Source organism: Phalangium opilio, unplaced genomic scaffold, assembly GCF_054372755.1.
Source record: "Phalangium opilio isolate 3A_F unplaced genomic scaffold, DU_Popi_V2 ptg000075l_1, whole genome shotgun sequence".
NCBI classification, from domain to species: domain Eukaryota; kingdom Metazoa; phylum Arthropoda; class Arachnida; order Opiliones; family Phalangiidae; genus Phalangium; species Phalangium opilio.
The window spans coordinates 3016611-3033232 of NW_028324184.1; the positions used below are offsets into that span (position 1 = coordinate 3016611).

The 16622-nt window shown below is 37.5% G+C and overlaps 3 protein-coding genes across 4 annotated transcripts in view; 1 reads left to right on the top strand and 2 right to left on the bottom strand.

Moving 5' to 3' along the window:
• LOC149658822 (neuroligin-4, Y-linked-like) overlaps nucleotides 1–16622 on the top strand; it is a 190949-nt gene that overhangs the window by 41970 nt on the left and 132357 nt on the right. The window lies entirely within an intron of this gene.
• Nucleotides 6179–7991, bottom strand: LOC149658825 (speckle-type POZ protein B-like). Of its 2 annotated transcripts, XM_089844466.1 has the most exons (3): nucleotides 7766–7991; nucleotides 7426–7534; nucleotides 6179–7248 (listed from the first exon to the last, which is right to left on the bottom strand). In XM_089844466.1, exon 3 carries the CDS (start codon nucleotides 7243–7245, stop codon nucleotides 6259–6261), a length of 987 nt encoding a protein of 328 aa, XP_089700592.1. In that variant the 5' UTR covers nucleotides 7246–7248; nucleotides 7426–7534; nucleotides 7766–7991; the 3' UTR covers nucleotides 6179–6258. The 2 variants fall into 2 exon arrangements, with proteins under 2 accessions (XP_089700592.1, XP_089700591.1); XM_089844465.1 differs by lacking the exon at nucleotides 7426–7534 and having other exon boundaries at nucleotides 7766–7989.
• LOC149658826 (speckle-type POZ protein-like A) lies at nucleotides 11987–14438 on the bottom strand. The gene is made up of 2 exons (XM_089844467.1): nucleotides 14262–14438; nucleotides 11987–13073 (listed from the first exon to the last, which is right to left on the bottom strand). The coding sequence occupies exon 2, from the start codon at nucleotides 13068–13070 to the stop codon at nucleotides 12084–12086; it is 987 nt and encodes a 328-aa protein (XP_089700593.1). The 5' UTR covers nucleotides 13071–13073; nucleotides 14262–14438; the 3' UTR covers nucleotides 11987–12083.

Below are 16622 nucleotides of genomic sequence, written 5' to 3' on the forward strand. Positions count from 1 at the left end.
ACTGGACATTTTGACCAATAAATTTTCCCAAGTTTTGATACCTTGACTATGAAGATCCGACACTATTTTTGCAAACTCCAGTGGACAATGTCCTATAAATTTCCCAGTCAAACAGGGGTCACTGGACACATGTCCTATATGAAATTTTTCGTGTGACTGAGATGCAGGGTGGGAAATAAGGATTTTTTTAAACTGGACATTAGGGCAGTGACCTCCCCTGGCCTGGAATAAATAAATTGTTCCATGACTATTGACCAGGGCACGTCTGCTAAACTAAAGAAATGGATAATTAAAATATTTGAGTTAGTGTCTGGACTCTGGTTACCCTTGAATGTTCTAAGTGGTCCCGTGGACCACTGACCCCCTCTGATTTAATTTTTAAACTGGTCTAGGCAATTTTAAAACTGGTCATTTGCCGCATGGACGAACCAATACTGAAGGACCGATGGCTGCCCATAGAGTCCCATACAAGCGACTAAACAACCAATGTTAAGCTTACCAAAGCTTACTTCCCCCTTTTCAGCCCCAAAATGGAGGGGGGTTATGAAATATACAGAGTCAAATCCCGGAAAAAGCTAGCGCCATCTAGACAAAATGAGACGTTAGATGCTTCCCTCTTTAGAACGTTGATTCCCAATTTCCCCATATGTCTACTATCTGCCGCTAGAAGGCGAATTAACAAGTATTTATACCCTCTTTGGTCCATGTTTACCGTGTGCCACCAAAGAGGGCACCCTTGTTCTTTTGACTGGACATTACTGTGACTCATCTGTATTTCTCGAAGTTAAATTTAAAAAGAAAATGGTCCCTTCACTGCATAGGTATTTGTTTTTTATTCTTTTTGACTTTGGGTGTAGGGCTGTCTGCTTGTAATTGGTGGACACGATGACCGAAATATGACCCTCCATTAACACGATCTAACATAAACCAACATAATCCAGCTTAACCGGACCTGATTCTAAACTACGAGGCCCGTTTGTTGTCAAATTTACGTTATTTGCAAATGACTAGTAGAATGTTCCTAAAAGTTTTTAAAACTTTGTGTGTGGATCAATTGTCTGGAATAAAGACAAATATGTACGTGATGTGAGAGCTAATGATACTTAAGTTGGTGGCATGGGTTACTGACGGTGTTGAGAAGTGGATAGATGGAATTTCTCTTTCCGCAGAAATTCATGTTCCATTATACATTCAAAATTAATGAAAATATTGAAATTTACGAACTTTAATAAAATATATGTTTCAATGTAAATGATAAATTAATATTAATGTTGTTAAACAAGAATAATCCCATAAGTTGAAATTTTTTTTGATATCAGCACTCGCCCTTTGTGACTTACGTGCAGGCAATACACCCTTTCGACGAGTCTAAAGGGGGGTTTTCAAAGGCGCGTGTTGAGGGTATTTTTAGCGAGAAGCGGGACCGCGCGATTTTTTTTTTCTCGCCAAGAAATTTTCTTTTTCTCGCTATCGCTTGTGCTAGCGATACTTTTTTGCCAACCGTTTCATGTGCGCGATAAACGTGCACAGAGAGATCGTTAAGCCTAATTTTTCAGTAAATGTTTTACATTCTTTTTCAAAATAATAAACATTTTAGCTGAAGAAAAACACCTATACGCGCCGAGGATTGAGAGGTTAACTAACACGCAGCGCCTCTAGCGGACTGAATTGAAAACTCTTGGCGGGAAGTTCGCGAATGGTAGATAGGCAGTTTAAAAATGGCAAGCGGTACAATTATAAAATACGTCGCATTTTTAAGCATTAGAAGGTTTAAAGAAATTATTTTAGGGATTCTACTCGTCTAAAAGTCTAAAATATAATAAAAACTAAACACATTTTTAAAGTAAGAGGTATTTGTAAATCAAACGAAGTTAATACCGTAGTCTCTGGATAGTGTAACAGGGAAACTTCTGTAACTAAGCAAGTTTTTGATATTACCATCTATTTAAGTGTTCAAATTAAATAATTAATTAAATTAACTTGCAAGTGCTTCCAGACAGACACATTTTTGAGGTTAACTGTACCTCGTAGGAGTTTTGTACATTTAATTTGGGTGTTGGGATTAGATAAGATAAAGTCTAAAAACTTACTTTTTCTCTTTAAGCGCGTTAATTCATTCATTACTTTTAATACAATGAATTCTAGAACTTCGAAAATGGGTAAAATTTCACCCCTTCTGGGAATTTCAGTAATAATTCTTACAAGTAACTACACAACAACCCTATGGCTTCATTTAAAGACGCGGTCATTTTCCCGCCAATTTGTTCTTCTAAAATCCGCTAGAGGGCGAACGCGGCGGCTCGCTCGGCGCGTATATCACAAAATAAAACGTACTATTCATCTCCATTTTCGTCGCTACATCCATCCATTTATTCTCTTTAAATCTGTGTGTCCATAAGCTCCGTATAATGTCTCTTTTTTCTAACTAAATCTATCAATTTTTCTTTCTTTTCATCTAAAACTCCTTTATTCTCAGCTCGAATTAGTCATATAATTAATTGTTTACCCATTTTTATATTCACTTTTAAAACTCGGAATAATTAGGCTTAAAACGTAGACTTTTAAGTCTCGCGCTGCACTTAAAACACGCGCCAAAGTTTTCGACGCTCCTATTGGCTACGAAAAATATGACATCACAAACATTAAGCGAGAAAGAAAAACGCTTAGCGAGAATATCTAATTGAATATGATCGGAGCGGGTAGCGATTTTTTTCCCCGCTCGCGGTTTTTACTCGCACCCGCAAAAAAATATCGCTTTAATGAAAACGGTTGCTTGCGGAGCGGGTGCGAGAATTTTTAATTTTTTCTCGCACCCGCTCGATTTTTACCCTCAACACGCGCTTTTGAAAACGCACCTTTAGGGGGAAAGGCGCGGGGGTAAAACTGCCTTTCATCTCGCTTTTTAGCGCCTGCGCTGTAGGCGTTTTGGATCTGAGAGTGCGAAAAAACGGCACTGAAGCAACCCCCTGGTATCTCCCGATACCAAGGGTGTATAGAAACCACGGCCTACTGTGATCCCATATTCACCCGGCCGAAACCGACTCAATCAAAGAATGAGAATCACAGAAGGTTACCTTCCTATTTAGAGGTGCAGCCTTTAAATGAACACACTAGTCTCTTTAAAATTATTCATGAAAATATGATGTCAATACTATATGTTTCTAAAGCAGACCCATCGTTATAGAGAGAAATATTATAGGGTTATGATAATACCAAGAGCGGATTCACGATACCATATGAATGTGAAATCAAGGCAACGTCTACGCCATGAAGTCATGTTTTTCATACTATGAGGGAGGAGCCTATATTTGGAAAATTACTGGTGCGCCTCCAGAGGTCTACAGGTACAGTACCTTCATTAGCATAGCGCGGCTCCAGTGGATCCCCTGCAAGGGGACTTTCCTACTGAACTCCGGGTTTGGCTTGGCAAAGGCTAGTGGGCGGGATTTATACATGCACGTATAAATCCCGCCCACAAATGCCTCTAACTTTGCCTAGAGTGTGATATAGACCGAGTGGGGAAAGGTGAAGCCCCGCCCATTGACATGCGCGGTAACCACTGGATGTTTTACTTCCAACAACAACACGTAGATGGCGGGAATATCTACACTTTGGCGCGAAATTTAAAATGGTTCGTTTTACAACATTGGTGTTCAAATCTTAATAAAAAGTTGAATATTTGTGTTAAAATATATTTCCCACGATGTTTTAAACACAACATACACATTGTTTATTACTAAACAATAAAAGTAAATATGTTTAAGTTCATGAGTTTTGCAATATTAAATGTATAATTACGGAAGTAGTTTGTCTTTAGGATTTGAAGTGTTATTTCTTAAATGAATATGGGTTGTAAATGCCCATTTTCGAGTTTCAGAAACACAAAAATGAATTTATATTTCTGATTATTTCCCAAATAATCCCAACGTTAGGAAATTTATCAGTGGACCGAGCAATGATGCCTTAAAATATAGATTTTAAAGTACAATTCCCAACATGTTTTATACACAACATACACATTGTTTACTGCTAAACAATAAAGGATTGCATTTATTATTATTAATCCCGACGTTAGGAAAAATGGTTAAAATTATTTGTAGACCGATCGATGATGCCTAAATTGGAAAATACCTGCACTTGCGTCTTTGCAAGATCATGTCTTGTTTTTTTCAATGAAAGACTAATAGTTTTCCAATAGCTATTATGTTTGAAGGATCATTTTTCTCAGAATTTTCGCAGTTAATTCCACGATGAAGAGAGTAGTTTTGTAAAGTGCGGTGCTTGGAGTCAATTTAGTTACCAAACGATAATGAAACAGACTGAAAGTATGTTTATTTTTATTATTGTCATAACTTTGCATTAATATAGCCGAAGCAAAACAACATACATTCATTCTATTTCATAATCGTGATTATTTACATTTTTGGCCAATTCAATTAACTTCAAGCGCCGTAATTTACAGACTTCTTTCCTCATCCCGAAATTAACCTCAATAAATCACAATAACAACCAAGCAAGATATGTTATTAAATCTATACTAATTAAACATTTCCTCTGTTCATTCTTTTATTCATCATAGGGCTTCGTTTCTTTATTATGTCTACCGAAGAAATTCAGAGAAAAATTATAATTGAATGTTTATTGTGTTAAAAAAAAGTTGTAAAACAACTCACGAGATTATGCACTTGGTACACATTTTCAATACAAAATTTCAAGAGAATAACGTATAAATGCAATAGTCACGCGTACAAATTTAAATTGGAAAAAAGAAAGTAGTAAATCAGTGATTTTCTCTCTCTCTTCATTCAACATTCAGTAACCTTCGTTGCAGTCGAATTATTTTATGTACATCAGATAAGTTGTTCGAAAAAAGATCAAAAACGCTAGTTAAGGAATTGCATTTGCATCCTAATTGTTATACTGCGATTGTAAAATGTATTTTGGGCTGCGCAAATGTTAAGGAATAGAAAAATTAAGAGCATTTAATAGAGTCGAGAGCGGAAGAACATTATGAACTAACTTGTGAATAAAAGTATCATGATTCAGTCATTAATTTTGAAGAGATCAAGGATTGTCAATAATAGTCCATAATTATAAGTAGCTTTAGGTAAAAAGTATTTAAGACTGAACTCCATAAAATTACGCTGTACTGCTTCTACTTTTGTTAGGAGAAAGTGGCTACAGCTACCCCAGGCAACCCAACCAAACAGCAATCTGGAACGAACTAGGCTTAAATATAAGATGCGGAAATGACGCAGAGATTTCAACTCACGACAAAACTTAAACGAAATCTCTAAGGAACGACGACATAAGCTAATTGTCTTGGTGACGTGCCTACAAAAATGTAACTTAGCGTCGAATATAGTACCCAAAAATTTTATTGTTTAGTAATAAACAATGTGTATGTTGTGTTTAAAACATCGTGGGAAATATATTTTAACACAAATATTCACCTTTTTATTAAGATTTAAACTAACAATATCTATATCAACACCAATGTTGTAAAACGAGCCATTTTAAATTTCGCGCCAAAGTGTAGATTTTCCCGCCATCTACGTGTTGCTGTTGGAAGTAAAACATCCAGTGGTTACCGCGCATGTCAATGGGCGGGGCTTCACCTTTCCCCACTCGGTCTATATCTCACTCTAACTTTGCCAAGCCAAAACTGTATTTCGTAAGGAAAGTCAACTTGTAGGGGATCCACTGGAGCCGCGCTATGCTTTAAATATTATAAAACAGTTTATCTTTGACCTTTTCACCAACCTACCTAAAACGAAGGTAGTAAAAATTTCACTAAGAACCATCACTACATGGTACAAGAGGTCAATTATACGATTCCACGTTCTTATGGTATCCTGAATCCATTCTTGCTAATACCTGTGGTATTCTTCAGATCTTCTCCGTCGGCAACGTGATTCACTATACTTATGAGCGTAATAATATGTACTATTGTTCAAGTTCACCTGATAAATAATACTTATTTTCTTATGAAACTTAACATCGAATACCTCTAGTATAGGATTTATTCAATTTTCATCCGTTTATTGCCAAAGAAAGTATTAACGACAACAGACCTCGTTAAACAACTGCAACTGTTAGTTCTCTAGCTTCGACATTATTACCTAGTTAAGAATGACTGATAATTAGACGGACAATGAACTAAAGTAGAAGAAATTGATTTCAATATTTGAACATTTTAATGAGAAAGTAAAAACAAAAAGAAACAAATATGTATCAATGTAATGAGCTTTGGTGGTATTAATCCATGCATTTAGACAAGAGCAAATGAGCCTCTTTCTCCAGATTCTTAGCTCCTTGTTCACGGCCGAGAATCAACAATTCCCAGGCATTGCTTTCCTTCAGTTGTTCAATGAGGATTTCTTCGCTTTCAGATTTCAGCTCTTTAAGTCCCAGCATTTCAGCCATTTTCAACAAAGCTCGGCAAGTCTTGCTCAAATTAGTGGTCATTCCCAAGTACAGGTACTCCATCAAATCTGTGAGTTCCTCTAAATTCATGTCTTTGCTGAAATCAACGACTCCCTCTTCACTCTCTTTAAAGCCACTGTCGAACATGGCGCGAAAGTACTCGCATCTGAGCGAAAGAACCCATTGGTGACCTTTGAACTCGCCGTTTTGAGCTTTTAGGACAACGTCTGATCCAGTTCCATCCAAGAAAAGTTTCTTGACAATTTCGACTGTAACTTCTGAGTCCGCTGTTGGCTTGGGTGCAGTAACGATTTTCTCGCACGCGGAAGCCATTAGAACTCTCGTTATACCTTCGAATTGAATAGTCAAATCTCCGTTGGGCAATAATTCCTGGTGGCGCTCCTCCAAGTCTTTCAGCTTTACAAAGCCGGGGAATCCCCAATTCCATCCTTGATCGCATTTATCAGTATCGTAGGTCAATTCACGAATTTTTTTTTTTTCATCACCGCTCATTATGGAAAAACTGCAAGTGGCCGAAATTCGCATAGCAGCTTTAGGTGGTTCCACCTTTATTATCAAGTAAACAGAGAGGTGTTCTTTCCAGTCTACTTTGTCTCCTTTGGGGCACATTAGAGCAGTAATTTTCCATTTAACTCCGGATTGTGAGGTTGGTCCGCCAAAATCTTTACTTCGAAACCTTTCGCCATATTTACAAGGAATGTTCAAGAAGTCTTCCATTTTCCACTGGAATTTAAAGTTGTAACTTTCACATTTCGTGACATCACAAGGGATAGCGCTTTCGACGATGTTTTCAGCCATGTCCTACAAAGAAATACACACACGTTTCCTTACCATTTACGTAGGAGAGTTAAATATGGTAAATGAAGGTAATTAATTTTTTTAATTTATTAAAAAATAAAAATTAAAATTGGTAAATTTAGTTAATTAAATTTACCAATGAAGAGAAATATCTAAGAATAAGAAAGCATTACTGCGTACTTAGGAAAAAGCTATGATAGTGGTGGCAGTAGCCTTGTGCCTTGTCAACCTCAATGCACTGGAATAAATATACTTAGGGTTTTGGCCTTTGCACGGCCCCCATGGTCTGCTAAAATTAGAGGAAGTTAAGAATTGTGCAGCTGCTGGACACTGGCTAGAGTCAGTGGACTGTAAATATGTGGTTTTCAATCTCAAAGGCCACACGGAACACAGATCTTCACATTCGAGACTAATATTTAGACACTCAGATATACAACCAAAAATATTCAACACGCTACATTTTAATCTAATCAGATTATAACGATAGTAATTTGAGCTTAGGTAAAACTTAAGCACAAACCTGTTAGGACCAATTGTTGAATGTTTTAATTTGTTAACTGTTATTTAATCTAACTCAGGAATTTCTGTCGAATTCTAGAAACTAGGAAGTTGAATATCGTTTTCCGAACGTAATGCAGACGACGTAAATCAGACTCGTGTGACTGAGATGCAGGGTGGGAAATAAGGATGTTTTTTAAAATGGACATTAGGCCAGTGACCTCCCCTGGCATGGAATAAATAAATTGTTCCATGACTATTGACCAGGGCACGTCTGCTAAACTAAAGAAATGGATAATTAAAATATTTGAGCTAGTGTCTGGACTATGGTTATTCTTTAATTATCTAAGTGGTCCCGTGGACCACTGACCCCTCTCTGATTTAATTTTTAAACAGGTCATTTGCCACCAGGCTGGGAAATAAGGATATTTTTTAAACTAGTCCTTTGGACCAGTGACCCCCTAGTGTCTGAAATAATTTACTGGTCTCCGGACTGGTCCCAGCCTTTGCTCTCCAATAGATTTGCAATTAATAAACTGGTCCCGAGGACCAGTAAACCCCACTTCTTGAATTAAAAAACTAGTCCAAGCAATTAATAAACTGGTTTTGGACCAGAGGAAGTGTGCTATTTCCCAGCCTGTTTGCCACATGGACGAACCAATACGGTATTGGTTCGTCCCAAGGTTCTTGGCTGCGTTCAGCAGAGCTCACCAAGCAAGACAGCGGATTTTGGGAAACTTTTAACGGTGAGCTCTGTCGTCATAATGACGTCATAGCTTGCTGAACGCTTTTTCTAAGTCATCAGTGTTTTAAAAATGATGGTAGCACAATAAAGCGTTCAAGGTACCAAGGCTTAACAAAACTCGTATGAAAACCTATTTATAGATATAAATAAGAACAACTTTATAATTAAAATTAGAAAGACTAACATATCTATTAAAATTGTCGCGTGATCAGCTAGTTTCACAGCAATTATATAGGTAGTCCCACCAGAATCTACAAGAGCTATTTGTAATAATTTCTCCATGTTTTTTCGCAAAGCTGAGAACTACGTGTTTTACGTCACGCGATCCAAAAAACCGAGGCTGCGTTCAGTAACACTCATCAGGAAAAACATTGATGTTTGGGAAAATGAAATCGGTGTTCTTTTGACGTCATGATGACGTTGCAGTTGTTGAACGGCACAATTTTGTGTAATCGATGCTTTTCTTAATGGCGACGATGTTATGATAAAGTTATGGCAGAGGCTTAACTTACAAAGATATTGTACTTCAATTTGTCAATTAAATCAAAATTCTGTCAGAATCCATTTTTTTTACCGAAATAATGTATTCTTTTTTAGTATTATTATCCATAAGGATAATATTTGTCAATTCTTCATTATTTAAAATTGGTGGAGAATGGGATGTAGTTCACCCCATTTTTTTATCGCGGTGCAAAATGACGAAATTTACGTCATGAATCCGATGCTCATCAAAAAAACCTCCTCTCACAGCTGATTTTTCTGATGGGCATCCGATGAGCATCATGACGTCAGGCCCAAAGACGCTAAAACCCGTTCAGTAAGACATCGATGTCATCTTTTAGTCATCGATGTTTTTGATGCCGGTTACTGAACGCAGCCCGACTATTTTCTTTGGTGACGGCGCTGGCTCAGCGCTGAGCAGCGTGACGTCAAAGTCCAAAAACAAAATGCGTTCAGTAGGACACTGCTAAAAGCGCTGACTCAGCGCTGAGTCCGCTGAGCTCTGCTGAACGCGGCCCTTATATGTTTGCCGTGTGCCACCACCATATTTCCCACGCTGCTGAGAAGAAAACCTTAGGCATTGCCTCTTTTATATAGCTGGCGCTGATTGGCCAGTAGGTCGCGTCACCAAAATCCAATCAAATACATACTTCAATTATAGTTTTATCATAAGTGAATAATTAACTAGTTAACTAAACCTTATTTACGTGTGATTATTAGCTCTCGACGAAATCAGAAACATTTCAAGGATGCATATTTCATTTCCAACATAAGGAAAGAGAAAAAAAAAACTAAATTTTTATCAATTGTGTCCCTTCTGTTATCACTTCAGCACCGAACCGGAAGGATAGCACTTCGCGATACCCCATCAACTAGCACAACTGGTTTCTGACTAATTAGGCCACGGGGAGTTCATAAAAATTACTGAAAAAATTCTTAACACGCCGCAAGTATTTTTAATAATTTTAAATTTCATGTACTTATCACTATTGAGACTAAAGGCCGTGGCTGGTGTGAGTACCATTAACGTTTTTTAGAAACCACTACTGCCATAAGTTCATAAGATATGTTCCATAATTTTATCACGGGTTAATGAAAGCTTGTCATGAAGTGACGTAGGTGAAATGTCATGGATTCTCGTAAAGCGACGCCTGGTGAGGAGCTGTCAAAGGCTTAGTACAAACTAGGAAGATGGACTGCAAAACCGCGTATAGTCAATTCTCGCTTGTCGTTCTCGAACTAGCTCTCAGTAAGTCTCTAGCATTACTAAATTTAGGTAATGTCATACTTATGGAACATCTTATAAACTTATGCTACAGGATCAGTTTCAAGTTCAACTATGTATCGAAAAATCTTATTGCGGAATTTCGTTAATATTTGGTGTTTTTTCTTTTAATTTTAAATCCATGTGACAGAAGCGTGAATACGAAATTAATTAGCAATCTAGATGGATGCACCAGTCTTTTGACTGGACATTACTGTGACCCATCTGTATTTCTCGCAGTTCAGATTAAAAAGAAAATGGTCCCTTCACTCCATAGATATTGGTTTTTTTTTTTCCTTTTTGCCTTCGGGTGTAGGGCTGTCTGCTTGCAATTGGTGGTTAGGATGACCGAAAACTGACCCTCCATTAACGCGATCTAACATAAACCAACATAATCCAGCTTAACCTGACCTGATTCTAAACTACGAGGCCGGTTTGCTGCCAAATTAACGTTATTTTCAAAAGACTAGTAGAATGTTCCTTAAAGTTTTTAAAACTTTGTGTGTGGATCAATTGTCTGGATTAAAAACAAATATGTACGTGATGTGAGCTAATGATATTTAAGTCGGTGGCAGGGATGGTTGAATTTAACTTTTCGCGGAAATTCCTGTTCCTTTAAACATTTAAGTTCAAAATAAATGAAAAGATAAAATAAAATATGACATTAAAATTGCATGTTTCAATGAATATATAAATTAATATTAATGTTGTTAAACTAGAATAATAAGTGGAAATTAGTTTTTATTTCAGCACTCACCCTTTGTGACTTACATTCTGATGCAGGCAATAGAAACCACGGCCTACTGTGATCCCATATTCACCCGTAACCGACTCAGTTAAAGAATGAGAATCACAGAAGGTTACCTTATATTTAGAGCGGCTGCCTTTAAATGAGCACACTAGTCTCTTTAATTTTGCTCTTGAATATACGATGTCAATACTACATGTTTCTAAAGCAGACCCATCGTTATAGAGAGAAATATTATAGGGTTATGGTAAAACCAAGAGCGTATTCAGGATACCATATGAATGTGAAATCACTTGGGAAATTACTGGTGCCCCTCCAGTGGTCTACACGTAGAGTACCTCCATTTTAAAGCATAGCGCGGCTCCAGTGGATCCCCTGCATGGGCACTTTCCTCCTGAACTCCGGGTTTGGCTTGGCAAAGGCTAGTGGGCAGGATTTATACATGCATGTATAAATCCCGCCCACAAATGCCTCTAGCTTTGCCAAGCCAAAACTGGAGTTCGTAAGGAAAGTCAACTTGTAGGGGATCCACTGGAGCCGCGCTATGCTTTAAAATATTATAAAAAAGTTTATCTTTGACCTTTTCACCAACCTACCTAAAACGAAGGCAGTAAAAATTTCACTAAGAACCATCACTACATGGTATAAGAGGTCAATTATACGATTCCACGTTCTTATGGTATCCTGAATCCATTCTTGCTAATACCTGTGGTATTCTTCAGATCTTCTCCGTAGGCAACGTGATTCATCATATTTATAAACGTAATAATATGTACTTTTGTTCAAGATCACCTGATAAATAATCTTTTTTTTTATGAAAATTAACATTGAATAGCACTAATATAGGATTTATTCAATTTTGATCCCTCTAGTATTGCCAAAGAAAGATTCAACGGACCTCGTTAAACAATTGCAACTGTTAGTTCTCTAGCTTCGACATTATTAGCTAGTAAAGAATGGCTGAAATTTAGACGGACAATGAAATAAAGTAGAAGAAATGCATTTCAATATTTGAACATTTTAGTGAAAAAGTAAAAACAAAAAGAAAAAAATATATATCAATTTAATTAGCTTTGCTGGTATTAATCCTTGCATTTAGACAAGAGCAAAAGAGCCTCTTTCTCCAAATTCTCAGCGCCTTGTTCATGGCCGAGAATCAACAAATCCCAGGCATTGCCTTCCTTCAGCTTTTTAATCAGGATTTTTTCGCTCTTAGATTTCAACTCATGAAGTCCTAGCATTTCAGCCATTTTCAACAAGACGCGAGAAGTCTTCTTCAAGTTAGTGGTCATGCCCAAGTACAGGTACTCCATCAAATCTGTGAGTTCCTCTAAATTCATGTCTTTGCTGAAATCAACGACTCCCTCTTCACTCTCTTTAAAGCCACTGTCGAACATGGCGCGAAAGTACTCGCATCTAAGCGAAAGAATCCATTTGTGACCTTTGAACTCGCCATTTCGAGCCTTGAGGACAACGTCTGATCCTGTTCCATCCAAGAAAGGTTTCTTGAAAATGTCAACTGTTACTTCTGAGTCCGCTGTTGCCTTGGGTGCAGACGCGATTTTCTTACATGCGGAGACCATTAGAACTCTCGCTATGCCCTCGAATTGAATAGTCAAATCTCCGTTTGGCAATAGTTCCTGGTGGCGCTCCTCCAAGTCTTTTAGCTTTACAAATCCGGCGAATCCACAATTCCATCCTTGACCGCATTCTTCAGTTTCATGGGTCAGTTTTTTACTTAATTTTTTCTCATCGCCATTAACAATGGAAAAACTGCAAGTGGCCGAAATTCTCATAGCAACTTTTGGTGGTTTCACCTTTATGAACAAGTAAACAGAGAGGTGTTCTTTCCAGTCTACATTGTCTCCTTTGGGGCACATTAGAGCAGTAATTTTCCATTTAACTCCGGATTGTGAGGTTGTCCCGCCAAAATCTTTACTTCGAAACAATTCGCCATATTTACAAGGAATGTTCAAGAAGTCTTCCATTTTCCACTGGAATTTAAATTTGTAACTTTCACATTTCGTGACATCACAAGGGATAGCGCTTTCGACGATGTTTTCAGCCATGTCCTACAAATGAATTCACACGTATGAGTAACTGCCATATTTGTTAATCTTTTATCGTCACAGTAGATCAAGGGCGTGCCAACTACGGGGGCAGCGGGGGCGAATGCCCCCGCTCAAATTTTCAACTCTATGGGACTTTAACATTAGGCAGCCATTTTGCCCCCGCTCCAGTGGAAAATTTTGGCTCATGTTGGCACGCCCCTGCAGTAGATTAGTGGTTTTAACAGCAGCAATAAGAGACTCCTCACATAAATTAAATAACGCTAAGGGATTGTACATTCACCACGTTTCCCATGTATCGCTACCGCCAACTACATTATCCGAAGTATCCCTTGATTCCCCTATCATTCCCCAAATTTATTAGACCAAAACAGATGTAGGTATATCGCAATCTCCAGACAAAATAAATCGTATTGGCGGATTTAAAACATGGCGCAGAGAATTTTTATAATTAAGAACTTAATTCATGCTTAATAAGTAGCTTTTAAATGAAGTAATTTTTCCTTGGTGGGTATATATTAAAATAGAATATAATGATTTTTAATAACAACGGTTGATTTTCCATCTTACAAATGCGTTGGTTCAGACAAGGTTCAGACCTTCAGGCAGGTTTTTAAGTTTGGACGTCAAAGGACACGTGATTTTTGGTCCAATTTTCTTATGACTTCCTGTTAGGAATAGTAGCTACTGCGTTTGGAATATGCAAACGTCTTTTAGGGGGAATGAACAATCACTTAGCGTTAATCCATACTCCTCATTTAATTACTCTACAGCACCGCTTTGCTTTAAGTATTAAGACTGGTCACTGGCTTAAGTTTCTACCCAGTATAGCTATCTATCAATAAAGACAAATGTCTAAGATGCATTACGGTAGTATTCTTAATACTATACTAAAGTATTCAGTTATATGCTATCTGCATGAGTTTTGCAGGTTGGGAAATAAGGCATTTTTTAAGAGTGGCCTAATCATTATTGCTAAAGTTAGAGGAAGGTGAGAACCCTAAGAATTGTGAAGCAGCTGGCCTGTTGAAGTCTCAAAGGCCACAGAAAATAGATCTCCTAATTCCAAAGAAGATAACAAAGAAGACAATCAGAAATACAACTAAATTGATATTCATCATGCAACATTTTAATATAATGAAATTATAGGGAGAGTAGTTTTAAATTTAAGTGAAATACAAAAGCACAAACCTGCTAATTGTTGAACGATCCAACCCGCGTCTTTCTTTCGAGGTCTAGAAAGTAAAATACCTGTTTCAAAACCTAATGCTGACGACGTAAATGAGACTCGCGGCATTCGCCAAGGTATGAGAGATACCAAGATTCAATAACGTGTTTTTTAAAAAACACTTCAATTATTGTTTTATTCTAAAGTAAGCTCTAAAAAATATACGAAAAAATCAGAGGTACATTTTAATAACATAAAAAACTGAAAAATAATTTCTATCAATAATATTTGACAGAATCCAGTAAAATATCTGTATGCATATTGAAACATTTCTCCACTCTGTCTTCTAAAACGTATAGGTAAAGCTACAGTGGTCAATAAAGTCTAGGGGAAATAATCAGGGTTGCAGAGAGAGAATCGTTATCTTTGGGTGTAGGTTTAATAAAAATAGACATGAGTAGAGTTGTTTAAAAAATATTTAATTACTAAACGTAAGGTTAAATGGCCACTAACATGGACTTATATATTTTCATACGTAAAACCCATGGTGCACCTCATGGGACTATTAAAGTTATAAATGGGGTTGCTGGTACCCTGGTTTTATTTAGAGTTCACACTCACCGCGCAGCGTCCATCACCCGAACAGGAAAGTTCTGAGAGCGCGTGTTAACCGCGGGAGTCACCGGCTGACCGCACTAACTATTTTTATACATTCGCATCTCGCGAGCGTTTTTCCATGAGGTCGAGAAAGGTCCTCTTCTGGCCGGTGCTACTAATCAACTCTTCGTTTCGACTCTAAACTCCTTCTGTTCTCCACTCCTTTTTCTCAAAATTTTTGGTGTCCCGACCGTACAGGGCCGAGTGCACACATGCCGGAGCAATTATCTACCAACAATTGTCAAAATGTTATTTATGGGGGACACTCTGGCATCCAGGTTTCCTGGCGCCCATTTTTGGGTACCAGCCTAAAGGGTTACCAGCAGTAAAAGAAAAGTATGATGAAAGGTAGGTTCTTCTCTGTCGCACCGCCTAAGGTGCGGTCCACGCAGAGAGAGAACGGACAACAATATAGTTGATGAGAGCCATAGATAAAAATCAGTTCTAAGAAAATGCATGAGAAAGTTTTTGAAAAAGTGGTTCATGGCATGGGAACCAAAAACTTCGAACTAAAACTGTTATAATATCCATGCTTTAATATAAGCCAATATTAACCTCCAAGGAGTTGGACAAACAGCCTGCATTGTCTTAATTAAAGCTCTTTCTTTTGAATAAAATTGTTAGGTACCGTAAAGGGTAAACTGGGTTGCTGACTCAATTTCTAGGAGATTAGGCATGCCATATCTCCAACTTCGAATTTTCTGCACTCCTGTTAAGTACGGTATGATGTGGCTACTATTATGAGCCCAGCCTTTGGGTCATCTTGTTTCTTATTATTTTTCCCCTTCGGGTGTAGGGCTTGCTGCTATTGGGGGAATGATGACCGGAAAATGACCCTCCATTGAACGAGAGCTAACATAAATCAACATAATCAAAATTAACCTTACTTGACCTAACCTTAAACTACGAGCCCGCGGTTTATAGTCATATCCCAAGTGGCGAGGCATGACCCAATTAAAGTGGAATTATTTATCTTTTAATATATTTTAGTTTAAATTTCATTTCTTGATTTACCTTCTTTGCAAAAGATTAGTAGAAAGTTACTTAAGGTCTCTTGTGGTTAAATTGCGCGGGATAAAGACAAATATGTACTTGAAAGGGTTATTGAGACTACAGGCAGAGTGGCATGGTCCGCAGACAGACTTGAAAAGTGAATAGAAGAAATCTCGACTTGCGCTGAATTTCCTGTTCCTCAAACATTAAAGTTAAAAATATGTGAAAAGATAAAATTTTACGAACTTCAAAAAATATATTTTAATGAAATAAATCATCTTAAATTAATACGTAATGCCACTGAAATTCGCATAACCCTGCAATACTGCATACGTGGAAAAAAATTGATGTTAGCAAGCATCGTTTGTGACTGATTGGTAGGAAATGGTCAATTTAGTATACTCTGATCCCACATTCACCCATAACTGACTCAATCAAAGAATGATAAACACAGAAGTTACGATTCTATTATTTAGAGGAGCAGCTTTTAAACAAACATGGCGCACTAGTCTCAATTTTTTTTCTCATTTAAGATATCAATGCAACTAAGGCAGACTCATCGTTTTAGAGAATAATGAGGGGTTGTGGAATGGTATGGGTTGGTAATACCAGAAGTATATAATACTTCTCTTCGAGAGAAGTGTACCAGAAAGCGGGGTAAGTGTAACGTCGTTCTTCCCAACATACCTTAACATTTGGAGCAAGGTTACTAAACCGAATCACATACGCGATAA